Source organism: Enhydra lutris, unplaced genomic scaffold (assembly GCF_002288905.1).
Source record: "Enhydra lutris kenyoni isolate GAN:26980312 unplaced genomic scaffold, ASM228890v2 scaffoldscaffold14, whole genome shotgun sequence".
Taxonomy (NCBI): Eukaryota; Metazoa; Chordata; class Mammalia; order Carnivora; family Mustelidae; genus Enhydra; species Enhydra lutris.
Genome location: NW_019154098.1, coordinates 27,101,087 through 27,119,305, shown reverse-complemented (window position 1 = coordinate 27,119,305; position 18,219 = coordinate 27,101,087). Strand labels below are relative to the sequence as shown.

The window sequence follows — 18,219 nt, the reverse complement described above, 5'->3', positions numbered from 1 at the left end:
AAATGGGCAAATACTTGAATAGGCATTTCTTCAAAAGAAAATGGCCAAGAAACACTGAAGAGATGCTCAGTGTCATTGGTAATTAGGGAAATGCAAATCAAAACTACAATGGGATACCACTTCACACATACATTAGGATGACTATAATAAAAAGAAAGAAAAAGAAAAGAAAAGAGAAAATAACAAATGTTGGCATGGATGTGGAAGAAGTAGAACAGTCATACCTTGCTGGTGGGAATATAATATGGTGCAGTTGCTCTGCAAAAACAGTTTGGTGCTTCCCCAGTAAGTTAAATGAACAATGACCACAAAGCCCAGCTATTCTGTTTTGGGGTATATACCCAAAAGAATTGAAGCCGGTGTCCAAACAAAAACTTGCACAAGTGTATATATCAGCACTATTCACAACGGCCAAAATGTAGGAGCAATCCAAATGCCCATCAACTGATGAATGGACATATTTAAACATAACACATTTAAACACAATGGAATATTATTCAGACACATGCTATAACATGGAAGAAACTTGAAAACATTATGTTAAGTTTAAGAGACCAGGTATAAAATATCCCATAGTACGTGATTTGATTTATATGAAATACCCAGAATAGGCAAACAAATACAGATAGAAAGCAGATTACCAGTTGCCTAGGACAGGAGTAGGAGGAGTTGGGTATGACTGATTAGAGGGCACAGAGTTTCCTTTTGGGATGATGGAAATATTCTGGAACTGGCAGTGGGGGCCCCATGACATTGTGAATATACTAAGTGCCACTGAACTATACACCTAGGATGGCTTAAATGGTTTCATGTTACGCATATTTTACAAAAATTGTTTTTAAAGAAAGATCAGAATAGCCTGCTTTATAGATAAATTTAGTGATGAGTTTTTCTCATTAATAAAATCTGATATTGACAAACAAGGCCTAAGGTGCTGCTAAAATTCAATAGTTACACATTCATGTAATATTAAATAAACCATTCTTAGATTATTTAGACTGAAATTTATAATAATATCAGTTTTGAAAAAAATATATTTTGGTAGTAACAGTCATTTAATTATCCAATTATCTACATATCTTTTTCTTGATAAGGGATAGTCCCAAATAGCAGACAATTATATAATAAAGCCACTTGGGATGTTGGAAAGGACATAATAAACAAGGACAAACTAATAATATGTACAGTCATATAGTTGATATATCAGAAATACAACATTAATTGCATAGTCTAAAAGCAGCAGAAGAGAAAAGGAAGATTAGAGGATTTTACCATCTGTCTGCCTGGGTAAAATTGGTTAGCATTGTCATGTGAACTAAAGAGGTTTGGACACAAGCTTCTTCTTAGTTCTCTAAATAAATCTGGCAGCAGGTATCATATCTTTGATTTAAACCTTAATCTGGTTTTGTATCCCTAAAGTCTCATTATGGATAATGCAGAACTAACTGACACAATTAAGTATGTACCAGGAAATCTACAGTCAAAAGTAGTAAGGGATAAGTTGAATGTTTGTGGGAATGAACAGAACCATTTTTGTCTTATCGTGTTGTGGTGATGGGAGGCAGGTAGGGGAAATAAGGTTTTTAACAACAGTTGCAATATCTGGCACACGTTATTTTCAACAACCCAGGAAAAAAATGGAAATTAGGATTTGAAAGAGAATAGTAAAAAGAACATGAAATTGAAGATTTTGGAAATGTTTTGTAGGTGAAATCAACAAACTTACCTTTGTTTATAAAGATAAAATCCAAATCCTGCAAATATAAGTGCAAAAAAAGGCACAAGAATAGCAATGGCCACAGAACTACTGTTTGTACCATGAGGCTGATTTGAAGAATTTGAGCCTTCTGACATGTTCAGTCCTATAAAATTAAAAAAAAAATCAACTTTATTTGATCACAATTGATTTTTATATTTATGAACCCATCATTTTCTTTCTTTCTCAAGATATCTATTTGGAAATGTACATAGGAAACAAAGGTAATTCATGAAACTCCTTCAACTCTTTTCCGTACAAGTTTGTAGAGTGCATTCTATGTATAAAGCATTTTTCCAGGGAAGGATACAGCATAAAAAATAAGCAGGGTCTCTGAACTGAAGAGTTTATACCATTGTGGAAAGAATACTATGACAGAAATAAGTATAGACATCAAGCATGAATTAATGATCAATGTGCTTTAGGAAGAGAAGAAATAATTCCATCTGGTGGTGTGTAGGAATGTATTCGGGAGAATATACAAGTGAGGCTGGCTTTGAAGAATCAATAGAACAATGGATGGAGAAGGAAGCAGGACCATCATAAGCCCAGAAATGGGAAGGTGAGAGGCATATTTAGAAGCTGTGACAAGCACTGGTTGTAGCTGTGTGGAAAGGATGTAGAGATAAGTAGGTATCAATGTGGTAGGAATAGGATGCTAAAATGGAAAACTGTGGCCAGGTCCTGAAAAGCCATAAGCATCATTCTAAAGAGTTCAAACTTATTAGCTACCTGTGGTGAGGGACAACAGAGGGTTTTAGAAATAAAAGCCCCTGTGATAAGACATACAATTTAGAGCAGTGACTTGAGTGGGATGGACTTCAGGGAATCTGGACTAGAAGCTAGCCTACTTCAAAGGTCATAGCAACATCCCATATAAAAATGGAAAATGATTTGTATTCTAGAACACTTGGAAGAGCATGAAAAAATAGATGCAGGAGAACATTTTGTAGTTAAAAAGCAATAGAACCTTTCTGTGAGGATAAGATGTAAGAGGGCACAGAATGAGAAGGGTTCTACTTGGGGGTGAGTAAATGGCAAAGACATTAGCAAAATTAGGAAATGAGGAGAATCATGTTGGTTAACATGTTGGCATAAGGATCGGGGGAGAGAAAATAATGGAAAGGTTGTATTTTGTGTTTTGCTTTTATTTTCCCCAGAAAGAAATAGCTCCTTTTTTTAATAGGTTCTGTTTTAGACATATAGTGTGTGCGATGCTTTTGGGAATAGTTTGCATAAACATCTTGCATTAAATTACACAACTATGTTAATGTACTGTGTTAACAAATGTTTTATCTGGTTTTCAAACTAACACAATTTTAGGCAAGACATTATCTGAAATGACATCTTGTTATTGTTCACTTAGAGAAAGCTCATTTCCCTTTCTGATAAAGAGTTATATACAATTAAATCACACCTTAGTCCAGGTTAAAAGTTAATACCTTATTTCTACCTTATTTTTCAGGGACTCAGAATATTTATGTAAAAGTTCGAAGTAATGGAATTTTTAAGATAAACATCAAATAGTACTTTTTAGAGCCTGAATTTATTCTTTATATATCAGTACCACAATAAAATAATGGGAGACAATATACCTTAGGAAAGTTACATACCAAAAGCTATGTTAATAATTATATTCAAGCAAGACCATTAAATGTCTGTGTACACTCTAGAAGAGTTGAGAAGAATGTTGAAACCTGTGCCTCCTACTACAGAAAATTTACATATCTGAATAGCATAAAGCCCCCAAATGGGGTCTATTCCTCAAAGTTATTTTCCCTTTCCAGACCATATGATGTTTTCAAAGTGCCACTACATTTTTGAAAGAGAAAGAAAGCTGCAACAATATTCAAACTGAAGAGAAGTACTGCAATTCTGGATAAAATAAAATAATTTACAGTTTAATATTTTCTTTTATATCTGCATCACTTTTTCTCTTTTTTACTTGCTAAGGGCAAGACAGTGTGTCATATTTATTAGAAATATGACAACAACCAAGCACTGTACAGGGTTGGTACATGGAGAATCAATATTTTGAAGAATGAGATTATTTAAAAGGCTATCAAATGTATCAATGTATAATCCTGACAATGCAAAATTCAAAGTGCAGGAAGTGTGCCTAATGTACAGAATCCACTGTATTGTCTTATGATGTCTGGAGTAATAAAGTAACTACATGAAAATGAAAATGAATACATTACCCAGTCTTTGTAGTCCAAATTGCCCATAATCTTTGCCCTGAATAAATCCTTGAAATACATAAGTAGCTCCATCAGGCTCAGCAGAAACCTAAAAATATTTATAAGGTTGATTAAATCTGAAGATTGGACACAGCTATATTTTCCCAGCCTTAATAAATATTCAGTTCTACTCTCAAATGAATGTTATGCAAAGTTCCTAACTCTGTATCTTCCTCCTACGTAAAACATAGCACACTGTGTAAATCTGCCATCGTTAAAAGCAAAATCAGAATTTTCACTTTTAAGTAATTAGGATATTAGAAAAAGGGGGTTGTTATTACTATAATGATGTAGAGATTTCTCTTAGGCTAAGAAACCTGCTGTCAAAAAAAAGGGCAATGATATGATGAAAGAGAATAAAGCAAATGATCAATTAAAAATTAAAATATAACAGGGTGCCTGGCTGGCTTAGTTGTTGGGTGTCTACCTTTGGCTCAGGTCATGATTCCAGGGTCACGGAACAGAATCCCACATCAGGCTCCCTGCTCAGTGGGAAGCCTGTTTCTCCCTCTCCCACTCTCTCTGCTTGTGTTCCCTCTCTCTCTCTTTCTCTTTGTCAAATAAATAAATAAATAAAATCTTCTAAAAAATTAAATATAATAAAACTGTACTTTGTAGTTTTTATTCCTGTTTAGCAAGCATGCCCTCCCTCTCTCCCTCTCACCAATCTTCCCATCTCATTGAGCTTAGTCCTGTGACTTGCTTTGGTCAATGGAATGTGGGTGGAATTAACAAGAAGTCAGTTCTAAGCCCAGGCCTTAAGAGGCATGTTTCCCATTATAATAAGTGAAAGAAGCCAGTCACAAAAGACCACATATTGTATGATTCCATAAATAAGAATATCCCAAGCAAAGACATCCATAGAAACAGAACATGGATTTATGGTTGCTTAGAGTTAGGGTGGAGATGAGGGATGGATGGGTAGGGTGATAGCTAAAGGATGTGGAGTTTCTTTTTGAGGTGATAGACATATTCTAAAGTCAACTGTGGTGATGGTTACACACTTGCAAATATACTAAAAACTACTGAATTGTGTACTTTATATGGGTGAATTATAGGGTATATGACTTATATCTCAGTGGAGATGTTTAAAACACATTATCCCTCAGAGCTTCTGACCTCTGACAAGAGAATATGCTGTGGGTAGCTGCTGCCTCTCCAGGCTGGGCCCCAGAATAAGATACCTGAAGCAGACCTGAACTTGCTACCACAGCCTCAAGTGGAACACCCACAACTAACCCCAGATACAGGAGAAATGATAAAATACTCCTTTGACTCTGAGATTTTGTGATTTTGTCTAATGTTGTAAAAGCTGACTATAACATGCATCTTGCATGTATATAAAATCCTATATTTAAGAAATATATGCGTACTGCGATTTGATCTCATAAACAAAACAGAAATAGATGTATTTCAGTGTTCTTGTTAACTAGTAATGTGAATTTGCTCTGGGCTTATTTTACTTAGTTACCAAAGTCCTGTACATTATTGTAGAAGTTGTAAAGCACCTAGAATCCTCACCCTAAAAAGCAAACTATCATACCAATCCATCCATAGTACCCTGGCATGTCAGAAGAAGTGATTTATTCCTTATTATCAGACATCATATTCTGGTCATGGTCATTTTTAAAAATGAAATCCTCCTCAAATGAAGAGCTCAAACTCTAATATGTAAATGAATGAATTCATTTTGTTTGCTTCCTAGATGAAATAATACAATTACACAATTTGAGTGCATTGAAGACATGAGTTAGTTTCCAACTCCACGAACACTGGCACAGATAGAGAAATAAGATAAACATTTTTTTTTTCCCCTCAGGCACTAAACTTACTGAAGCCTATGACCTACTATCTTCTTTCCCTCTAGGTCTTCCTTGTAAAAGAAGACTTGTTACTTGTTAGGATGTAGTCAGAGCTCTCCTGCTTGTTTTTTAGGAAAGACTCCAGGGGAGTATGTGAATAGAAGATTTGTTGCTTCCAACTCCCAATTTAGAAACTCCATTCACATAAGTGGCTGAATAGGACAGGGTGATTCCACTGTGAAGCTATGGTAACCATTTTCCACATGAAGTAATTTACGTAACTTCCTTTTCATAAACAACTTTATAAAATATTCTAAATATTTTGTAAAGTATTCTAAATCTGTTAAATTTAGATAAAAAAGCTTAAATGTAGTGGGCATCCTTAATTTTTCTGATGCATTTCATAAATAGCCTAAATAGGTCTTAAACAGTGGATCCAGACAAAGAATGAATTATATTTTATCCAGATTTATTTATCATAGTACTGACCATAGACAAATAGATTCGATGAAACCACTAAAAAACTATATGGCCCTCATACATGTAAAGATTACAAAAGTTAGCAAAATTCATCAGAATCCAGTAATCCTAGGTTTAACATTCTAGATTACTAAGTATTTACACTGAATCTTTTTTTCAAAATAGTTTACCCATAATAGTAATCTTGCCATTTTATACGTGCATGTGTGTTTAAAATTAGCTAAATTTAGAAAATTACCTTTTTCTGGAATCTTAATGACAAATTATAGCATAAATTGTTTATTAACATCGGCAGTAGACGTTTAAACAACTATACTTACAAAGCCATCCATGGCCCAATTGTCCTCCTTCATTTTCTTCACAGAAGCATGAGTTGGTACTTTAATAAGGTAGATATGTAACATCAGGCGAGCTTCCTGGCTTTTATATACCCCTGTAAAATGTAAGGACATTTTAGTCTACGAATTTTGTAAATAATTATGTTTCATTTTATTATCTTTAACTCCTTAAATATATCATGTAATACATGTCATAGGAAAAGAAATCAAACAAGGCCAAGTTGAGACCAGCTTCATCCATAATGCTTTCTATAAATCCTGCAAAATATGTTAATCCCTCAGCGGAAATTCTCAAATCTTAATTGTGGGGTTAAATTACCTATGCTCTTAAAATTAAGTATTACTGTTTTTACTAAAATCATTCCATGATATTGTAAACAAAATAACTTCTTCTCCCAAAGAAATTTAAAATCTTTGAAGATATACATCAAGTGTTAAAATCCCTGATATTTTTCTTAATAATGAATTGGGTGCCACCTCTGAAAGAGTATTCTAGGTGCTACTGGAGCCACAGAGAAGAATATATATGTATCTTAAGATAGGATGCTTAAAAGCATTTCCAATGAAGTAGATGTTAGTCAGACATATATCCAACAAAATACATTAAAAAAATAAATAAGAGGCCAGAAGAGAGAAGGATCATTTTACAATGGAGTGATCAGGAAATGCTTATTAAGGAAAAAAAAAGCATTCGGACTGGGTCTTGAAAATCAAGTAGGGTCTTTAGTTTAAGTAGGTAAATATAGATAATGGCATAAAAGAGAAAAGCAAACATATATACAATGATTTTTTTTTTTTTTCTTAAACAGTGAGTATCCTAAGAGTAGGAATAAGCTGGAATATAAATGTACTTAGGGGAATAATAGGACAGAAGTCTCTAAGGAAAAATTTTGTGATTAATTTATGGTTGAAATTGGACTTATGCATTCATTTACTTAATCTTTCTCCTGTGTAATAAGGTGTCATAATAATATGATGGGAATACAGAGATGACACATAGACCTTGACCTAAAGTAAGTTACAGTTAATAGGGAAAGACATAAAAGGAATAAAAAATAATATTGTTGGGAAAAAGTTACAGTTGATTTACATGGAGACAGTGATAGCAAATTTATTTATGCTGGTTTTTCTATATTTGTGGGAATTTATTTTGAGATTTTTCTAGATTAGATTCAGCATACACTTATTTTTGCAGGCTCTTATAGAAAATAAAGAAAAAAGTTGTATCTCAAAGTTAAATAAATCAGTATCACTATTTAAGTGAATTTATTTTGTTAATAAAAAGCTTCTTTCAATCTATATTACTGTAACTGTGTATAGTTTTTAAAATATAATACATATTAGCTTCTGACACTTTTACTTTGGGCTTAACGGAGAATCATTCAATAATTTAAATTCACTACTTAGACAATATTCACTGAGGCTTATTTTGTTCCAGATGCTTTTCTAATTTCTGAGGTATAGTAATGAAATGGAGGGCAAAGAGCCTCCCTCTTAGAACTTATATTGTTGGAGTATAGACAAGGAAATAATGTCGTATCATATCATGTATTGCCATATTATTCTATAAATAGTGAAAAGAAGCAAGTGAAACAGGATAAGAGTGTCTAAGACTAAGAGTTTATGTCTGTGTTTGTAATGAGAATATTACTTTAGATAGGATCATTGGGAGTACTGTTGATGAGATGACATTTGAGAAAACATCTGAATGTCAGAAAAAAACAGAAGTAACACAATGAGGGAAATGTGCCCTACATCAAGGACATAGAAACTTGAGAAGGCTGAGCAGTTGGATAGGTTTCTGGGTCCCTTATGCTTCTTTAAAATAGTATAGCTCTACCTTTTTTTGTCTTCAGTTATGGTGTGCAGTGAAATGTTCTCATTTGAAGAAAGGATTTTGTGCCCATAAAATAGGTTGTAAGTCATTGATCTGGTCTCTTTGGTGTTATGAGAATACAGAAAAATTTAGTTATTCCAATCAAAAGTTCTTTTCTATTTCATGATGCCTCATTCTAGCTACATCAAAATATTCATGAGCGAGTTTATTTCAAAATCAGCTTTTCATTTCTGTAGTAATAGTCATGTATCCATCCAAAAATCAGAAAGCCTTGTTTCTGAATAAATTATGAATGTCATTAAAATGTAACAAATATTTCACAGTATAAAAATCACTAATAAAAATGATAAAATGATGGAGGTGAAGGCATGAAGGCATTGTTTGCTGTTCTTTAACATGATACCTGAAAGTAGCAGTTCCATGTTGCTATTGCTGAGTGTAGCATTGACTCTCCCAGTGGAAGCATTGAAACTAGTAACTGTCAAGGTCATAGGTTGTTTCCTTCCTTTGAAATTGTAAGAGCCTTTCCATATATAATTTTGGGCAAACACATCATCAGGAACTGTGAAGAGATTAAGGACACATATTAATTTTATGGTGCCCTATAAATATAAACATTAAGAAGTAGATTAATGAATATTAGTTTATTGAATAATGAAATTTTGCTAAACACTCAATAATGTGAAATGTGTAATATAAAGTGAATTCTTCATATACATGTTTCAAGTTTTTTGGAATAAACCCAAACTGTAATAACCTATATTTGTACTCATACCTGAGTCATCAATCAAAGATAGACAGCACCAATTAAAGACATAAGGCTTATATTCAGAACCAGCTAACCATCAAATATACTTATATTTGGTCTCCTCCAGTAACATCTTTCAGAGGAAAAACAAAATGATTTTACTGAGCCACATCAGTCTATATTTAAGTCCCAAGAGGCCTGCTTTTCTTCTGGCAGAATGAGTAGATTATGCAGCAAGAGCATAGAGTTAAACCTCCCTCTTGCAGAATAGCACTTAAAGACTGTTAGAAGAGATGCTCCTTTGTCCCCTTTACAGAATACTGAGTCCAGTTATTTTAGTAATAGATGCTCCTGAGGAAGAACAGGGCTCCACCATATTGACAGCTTTGAATTTACAGGTATTTTTAAAAATAAAGGAATTGTCCCTAGAATTGCCCAACTCTCATGGGAGAAAGATGAATTGTGGTAGAATCAAATAAGATCCTCAATGTTATAAAACTCTCATCTAAAGAAGGAATGCTCTTTATTTTAGATATAACCACATAAGGCATTATATTTATATAAATCTGTTATGTAATTTATAGTTATACAAGTCAAGGATGGCAAAGTCTACTCAGATCCTGAAAATACCTAAGAGAAGCTTCCATTAATCATACACATCACAATAAAGTACATCTCCAAAAAGCAGCAATTCCAGGGAGCTCTGCCTATTTGTGCAAATGAGTAAATGACAGAATAGGGGAAAGCCTTTTTTTCCTAATAAGGCATTGACAATTTGTCACCTGGTTTTCACTACACACATCCCACTTCTCATCGCCAGATCATTGAGACTGGGGTTACATTCCCTGTGTTCTGCTCAGTGAACTAAAAGAGCAAAACTCCTGAAGACAAAAAAAAAAAAAAAAGAAAACAAAAAATAAAAAAACCCATGAAATACAAAATACGCTAAAGAGTTGAGTTTTTACTGAATATTTCTACACATGTTTTGTTCTATGGTAATTCAAAAGCAATACAGCTAAAGGGTTAGAGCTGCTAGCCCTGGAGTTAGGATCCTTGTAGTAAAGTCTGTCCTCGGGTGACTGGGTGGCTCAGTTGGTTGAGGGACTGCCTTTAGCTCCGGTCAAGATCCCAGGGTCCTGGGATCGAGTCCCGCATCAGGCTCCCTGCTCAGTGGGGAGCCTGCTTCCCCTCCTCTCTCTGCCTACTTGTGCTCTTTCTCCCTCTGTCAAATAAATAAATAAAATCTTTAAAATAAACAAATAAATAATAAAGTCCATCCTCTGCAATTTATAAACTGTGTGGTTTTGCATAGATTACTTAAGTCTCTAAACTTGAATTTCCTCATGATTAAAATGAGGTTAACTTAGAGTTGTTGGGAAGAGTAAATGAGATAAGGAAAGTGAAGTGTTTAGCTAAGTGTTAGCTGCTACTATTACTACTACTACTGCTGCTGCTGCTACTTTTCAGATAAAATAGGAAAACTGTGGATCTTAGAGCTTACTACATAATTGCTAATAAAATATATATTTAGCAGACATGTAGTTAGTAAAATGAATGGTCCATAGTCTGGTTCTGTGATTCTACCAAGTCATCCTTAGAGTGGCACTCCCTCCCCAAACCTCCAACTGCACAGCTACGTATGCTATAGGGGAATGTTACTCTATGTATGTCTGGAGGAGTCTTACTGAAACTTTGATAGAGTGAATGAGTAAAAAGCCCTCGATCTGGTAAGCATGTAAAAGTTTTTAGTGAAGGAAAGTGTACCTAAAACAAGTTTGCAGGAGAGAGTGACAAGCTATATTGCCCTGCACTAAAAAGACCTGGAATTTGGAGGTAATAGGTTCTCAGTCGTACAGGAAAAAGCAGGAGCAAGAGAGAAAGATATTCTAATGGCAGTGCCTTGCAAATAGTAGACAGTAAGTAAGTGCTATTGTCTGTCTGATTGTTTATTTCCACCCAGAATGGACTGTGATTACTCTTTGCTATCTCTGAACCTTTAAAGAAAACCTATGACATCTGCTGATCTTATCCATAGCCCTTAGGGGAATTAGTGTTGGTTGAAGAAGGTGAAAGAGAACCTTGACAGCAGGAGAAAAGAGCAATGGAAAGAACCAGATAGTGGCCACCGCCAAGTACATAACATCAGGTTTAATCACTAATGTGGAAGGAAATGTTTAACAACTGGGTCTTCTGAAAAACAAACAAAACAAAACAAACAAAAAAGCTGATGTTCAGCATTTGCTTATTTTTATGATGTAAATATTACCACAGTAGCAGATTTCAAAGTCCTACCAATATGACATGGCTGAATGCAAAGTTTGGGTGAATGCGCAGAATTGTCTGTGAAGAACCTCTTTCTACCTGTGGGCTCAAACACGCCACTACTGCCCTCTACCTTTTGAGAGATGCAACTCAAGTTGGGCAAAGCCGACACCATCTGGTCATTTCCATTCCCGTGTACAATGGGAATGATCATACTTCTTTCTATTGTTAGGTCTATTTTGGTATTTAAATATGAATGTGAGTCTGGCAGTTCTTTGTAAATTCTAAAATGTCATCCCACTCCCTTTGATGTGGGTATCAGTAAAGTCTAAAATGTCATGATCCTTCCTTTCAAGATGTCTGATTTTAAACTTTAATTCACAGGTTGCATAGTATTGCTTCAAATGTAGTATCATGCTCCTGACTCTGATACAATCGCCAAGTTTCATTCTTGTTATTTTGGAGTAATCCAATCACAGTGACTCATGATTTCAAATTAAATGTTTCTAATGTTTTCCCACTGAAAGTAGCATTTACTCTGAAGTTTTATAAATCTTTTTTACTGAGGTTAAAGAAATTCCTTTCCTTTCTAATTTGTTAAGTCTTTTGAAGTTATAAATAGGTGTTGTGTTTTATCAAATATTTTCTGTGCAGGTATTGTGCTGATCAAAACTATTTGCATTTTAATTTCTTAATAAAGAATTTAAAATAATAAATTCCTCATTTATTAATTTAAAATAATAATTAAAAAAATAAAGAATTAAGAAAATTTCTTAATAAAATTTAATTTCTTAATCTTAACAGAATATTTTTAAGGATTATTTAATATAAAAATATCCCTGCATATCTATCATGAATCCAATTTGGTTCTGACGTGTCAGCTTTTGGTTTTTCTGTTATACTATGATTTTGGATTTGATTTGCTAAGATTTTATGTAGGATATTTTCATCTGTACATCCTGAGTCAAACAAACAGACTTGTAATTTTTCCTTTTGTATAATGTCTTTCTGAGTTATTAGAATTATATTGGATTCATAGAATGATTTTTTTTTCTTTCTTTTTTTTTTTTTAGAGAGAGGGAGAAAGGGTTGGGGCTTTGGGAAAAGGGCAGAGGGAGATAGCCTCTCAAGAAAACTCCTGCTGAGCATGGAGCCCCACGGGGGGCTCCATCTTATGACCCCGAGATAATGACCTTGAGATCATGGCTCTGAGATCACAACCTGAGCTGCAAACCAACAGACATGCATTTAACCTACTATGCCACCCAGGCAGCCCTCATATGCCACCCAGGCACCCCACCTAGATTTCTTGACTGGAAGAGATTTTTTTTTAAAGATTTTATTTATTTATTTGACAGACAGAGATCACAACTAGGCAGAGAGGCAGGCAGAGAGAGAGGAGAAGCAGGCTCCCTGCTGAGCAGAGAGCCCGATGTGGGGCTCAGTCCCAGGACCCTGAAACCATGACCCAAGCTGAAGGCAGAGGCTTAACCCACTGAGCCACCCAGGCGCCCCTGGAAGAGACTTTTTTTTTAATAAAATGAGATAATCCGTTCTGTTCCTCTATAATTTGGCAAAAATCATCGGTTGATCCATAAGGACCTGGTTTTTCTCTGTAGAAATAGTTTTAAACTCCTAATTTATCTGTTATAGGGTCATTCAAGTTTTCTTTTGCTCTGGTAAAATATTCTTTTTAGTAATTTGTCCATTTTTAAAAAAAGTTGACTATTTTTGATAGTTTTCCACAAATAGAATTATAATTGACTTAATTTACTCTATGCGGTTATGTTCATATTTCCTTTTGCTATATTATTTAAATTTTGTTCTATTTTTTATCAGTCTTGCCAGAAATATTCTACTTTTTCTTTTTTCCAAAGAACTACTTTTGGCTTTGTTGAGATTCTTCCATTGCAATTCTTCCCCCTTGAGGGGGATTGTTTTTTCGTTTTTATCATTACAATGACTTTCTGCTTTCTTTTGGTTATTCTGTTATACTGTAGTACATATCTTCTTAACAGGACTACTTAATTCACTAAATCTGAGGCTTTCTACTTTTCTAATGTTAAGAATTTAAAAGTATTGATAGACCACTGTGGTTTTCTGACTCCATTGCTAAACTTTCTTATGTTGCCATAGTCTTTGATTGCCCTCATGGCATTCAGTCTATTACCACTGCATGTTGAATAAATCAGTGTTTCAGACTGATTTTTCTTTTGTGGGTACACCAATTTTACAGCATGTACCTTGAGAACTTCTAAACACAACTAAAATTAGGAACTAACACTGCTTCTGGCTTAAAATAATGAGACCAAATCTGTCTTCAAGGTACAGATTAAATGTTTAATCTTTATCTGTAGCTTTTAACTTAAAGATTTTATTTATTTATTTGTCAGAGAGAGAGAGAGTACACACAAGCAGGCAGAGTAGCAAGCAGAGGCAAGGAGAGAAGCAGGCTCCCTGCTGAGCAAGGAGCCCGACGAGGACTCGATCCCAGGACCCTGGTTTCATGACCTGAGCCAAAGGCAGCGGCTTAACCAACTGAGCCACCCAGACATCCCTATAGCTTTTAATTTATATCATATAAATAAAATATGGACTAATACTAAAAAAAGGAGCTCATACATACTGAGGTCTTACTATGGGCTAAGTACTTCACATTTCATTTTCATGAAATTCATTTATAAAAGTCTAAACCCTGTTTCTTTTCATAGATAAAGACATGGAGGCTCAGATATATAAAATAACTTTCCAAAGTCATAGTGTAGTGGGTGTGTAACGCAGCAATTACATTAAGGCTGTAGGACTGAACAGCCCATGTTTTTAATGACTAAATTTAAAATTTTGGTCTTTAAATCAGTAAACTATAACTAAAATTGCTGAACTTTTACTCTCATTTCAAGTGTATTTTGTTCCCTTTTTAAAAATCTATATTTCAAGCATCTCATTTTTTGTTTAAATGTTTTAAATAAAGCATTGCAATATAGTACAGTCAATTTCAGATACTCCTGGGGATATTTTATAGAGAGAACTATAAGCATTATTTTTGGAATATTAACATGTCTCAGAATTACATTCCTTAAAATTCAACATCTTAAAATAAAAATTTTCAAATTCCAAATAGTTAATTAAATTTATGGTTTTCCCATACTGAATATATATTTTTCTAAATGATGTTTATTTTGTCAATAAAATGGTTGATCACTTCATAGAAATCATCACTTCTGGGAAAATAACTGAAATCACTAACCACTTAGCTTTGGGCTGGGTGTTCCTAGTGCAGGTCTTGGATCTTTCACCAGTATTTTGGAACCAGCTATGGAAAAAAAAAAGTAAAAGGTTTATAAAAGTTAATATAATTAATAACACACACAGTGATGCATTATCAATTTTAATCTCTGACATATCGCATAGTTTTCTCCAAAATGTCCAGTTCATCCTAACATCTCAGTACCTATTCAACACTTCCACTGTACAGCTAATGACTTCAATAATTACTCCATTATAGTCCAGTGGGACAAGGGAAAGATTAGTGCTGCCTTATCATTTCAGGATTCTCTTTCTTATTTTAAAGAACATGTAAACCATGTAAACCAACATGTAAACAGTTGATTGCAACATGGTTGCTGAAGGCTAAGGGTATGTTCCTTAAATAATTTGGTAGGATATGTGTTTCAAAATAAAAATTTGCTAAGGTGGTCCATGGTGTTATAAGAAATTGGATAAAATCAAAACTAAAGAGTTAAAACTAAGGTTTTAAGCCAAACCAAAGGTAGTTCAAAGCAGGGAAATCACGTGGGTTGCTAGATATGACTGCAAAATTATGGGAGCTATGACATTCAGTGCTTGTAGACTGTATAAAGGCAGATCTTTTTCTGAAAAACTATATAATGTCTTTCAAAGGTTTTAAGGGAAATAATTTGGGTGAACAGCACTCTCATTCTAAGAGAACAATTTGGAAAGAAAGGGATATTGATACAGGCAGAGAAGTTAGGAGGCTCCTACAGTAGTCCCCATCTAGAGATAATGCTGAGTTAACCTTCTTAGTAGTGATGATAAACAGCAAAGTGGATAGATAAAAACGTTATTGAAATTCTGTTGGATTTAAATGGACTTTTAATCTTTCAATCTCATGAAAATTTTAAAATAAACCAAGTAGTGTTCTTGCTAAGAGAAGAGAGGGAACACGTTTCAAAAAGAAGGTCATTAACATCCATGAGCGCTGCAAGAGAACTGGAATTAAAAGGGCTGGAAAGAAAAGAAAAGAAAAAGGAAAAGGAATTTATTGATGACTTTATCAAGAATTCTAGAAAAACTTCCTTTATTCCCATCTGTGAACACCTAAGTCTTTTTTCTCTAGTAAACTCACTATATCTTATCCAGAGGGGGATTGTCCTGATAAAGCAGCAAGAGAAGTAGACACTTCCCTATATCACCCTGGTTGACTAACAGATTGGGAGGTGGGCTCCATTTAAACTTGACAATCAGACTCTTCAATAGTGTTTTCCTGACCAAGAAGTTTTGGCAAAAACTCTTCTAAATCAAAAGGTATGCTGGGAGCAATTTTCCCTACTGTGGTAGGTTGAATAATGGACCTTAAAATTCTGGTTCACCGAGAATCTCAAATATGACCTTTATTGGAAATAGGATCTTTGAAGATATAATTAATTAGTGTTCCTCATATGAAATAACCTTGAAATCTAGTGACTGGTATCTTTATAAGAAGGGGAGAGGACATACGGAGATAGACAGGAAAGGGAGCCACATGAAGATGGAAGTAGAAATTGGTATGGAGCCGCTATGAGCCAAGGAACGCCAAGGATAGCCAGAAGCTGCCAAACATTAGGAAGATACAAAGCATGGTTTTTCCCTAGAGACTTCAGAGGGTGCATGGATCTATCAACACCTTAATTTTGGGCTTCTGGCCTCCAGAACTCTGAGAGAATAAATTTCTGCTTTTTTAAGTTATCCAGCTTGTGGTGCTTTGTTACAACAGCCCAGAAAACTAATACACCTACCATGATAAAGTAACTAGAAGAAGAAATAAAGAAGAAAAAAACAGAACATGGAAAAGAATTTATAACAAGATCTCAATAATAGCTCTGTGCTTCTGAATGAAGAAGTGCCTGCCCTTGGAGTTGGCTAACCTAATCTGAGTTGAGTTTTTGTCTCTTGCATCTTAGGGAGGCTGACCTCATAGAATAGCTTCTGTTAGAAGCTTCTATAATGAAAACTTACCTTCACAAACAGGAACTTTTCCAGTCCAGGTGTTATCAGATCTACACACTCTATGTTCTGTTCCACCTGCTAGGAAGAAGCCAGGCTGGCAGGTATAAATGAGTGTATAGCCATGAGACGGAAGGTCCATTCCTACTACATTTGCATGAGCAGGAGTTTCTGGTTGTTTACAGCTGTGGGCTATATTAAGAAAAAAGAAAAGCATTCATTTTTTATAGACATGTTAAGAAAATTTTGAGATGAGAGTCACAATATATATTAGAGGCATGTTAATGACTTTATATAAATATACCTTTGCATAGTTATTCTAATTAATCAAAGAAAATGTATCAATGTCAATATACATATGAATTTCATAGGCTAACATGTTCTAAGCAGTCATCTGTGGAACATGGTAGATGTTAAAAGGGAAGCTAAACAGGGGAGACCTACCGGGGATAATTAAGCTCATAAGTATATATTACTATTCTAGAGAGTCTCAATAATTATTAACATTTTAAAGGATCTAAGAAGACCTGTAGTTAGATACCTTTCAAAGTTTGTCAAGCTCAGATTTTCTATACCAGTTTATGAAATATTATTTTATTATTTTTATTTCATATTTATTTTAAATTTTAAAAATATATTTTAAATATATTTAAATACATATTTATATATAAATATATAAATAATTTATAAATATAAATAATATATAAATATATTTCTAAATATATATATATAAATATATATTTAAATATATTCATTTAGTATATCACTCTGACATTAATACTTGTTAATGTAGAAAGTATAATTTAATAATTTTTTACATGTGGAATTTTCTGGCCATGTTTTGGGTTCATAAGTACCAGTATCTTTTCATTCTTTTAACTTCTGGCTCCTTTTCTTCAAGCTGCCTTCCACTCTTGATTTGCTACCTCTATTCCATTTTACTCATACTTATGCCACTTCTTGGCCTGACCCCAGTTTCACTGTTTTGTCTTATACATAAATAGCATCCCATTATCAGAGATAGATGCTGCAAGAAATTTTCTCCCTAAATCAGAAAGCGTTTCTGATCATTTTTTGTTCATGGATATGGGTACTTAAAAGTTTGTCTCTGAAAAAATTATTCTGTATAAAAATGTGCTTGGAAAAAAAATTTCCATTTGTTTCCCAGTGGAGATTATACTTCTGCAGAGGTATAAATAAGAGCTAAGATTTTTTTTTAATATTATGTGATAAATATTGTGTTAAATGTTTTATGCATAATATAATTCCATTAATGACATTTAATCCTATGGAGGAAATATGCTAAGTATAAACACAAATAGTCTGCCTCTACTACATCCTTTTGGGGGGGGCAGGAAGGGGAAGTTTATTAATCCTCACATTATGCACAGGTAGAATTAAGTTATTCCTTATATTGTGCACATAGTAGAAGTTCTGAGATGCTTTCAGTAATAACTCTTTTTAAATCATCATGTTCTTTATAGAAGTCATCAAAGAACTTTGGTTTACTATGAAATACCTAGTTACATGTCA

The 18,219-nt window shown here is 34.0% G+C and overlaps 1 protein-coding gene across 2 annotated transcripts in view; it reads right to left on the bottom strand.

Moving 5' to 3' along the window:
* LOC111146567 (CUB and Sushi multiple domains 3) overlaps positions 1–18,219 on the bottom strand; it is a 1,261,269-nt gene that overhangs the window by 2,256 nt on the left and 1,240,794 nt on the right. For both annotated transcript variants that reach the window (XM_022502159.1, XM_022502160.1), the window contains 6 exons: positions 16,699–16,878; positions 14,711–14,776; positions 8,857–9,015; positions 6,599–6,711; positions 3,958–4,045; positions 1,727–1,862 (listed from right to left, as the gene is read on the bottom strand). In XM_022502159.1, coding sequence (XP_022357867.1) covers positions 1,727–1,862; positions 3,958–4,045; positions 6,599–6,711; positions 8,857–9,015; positions 14,711–14,776; positions 16,699–16,878 — 742 coding nt within the window. The remainder of the gene's footprint in view (positions 1–1,726; positions 1,863–3,957; positions 4,046–6,598; positions 6,712–8,856; positions 9,016–14,710; positions 14,777–16,698; positions 16,879–18,219) is intronic.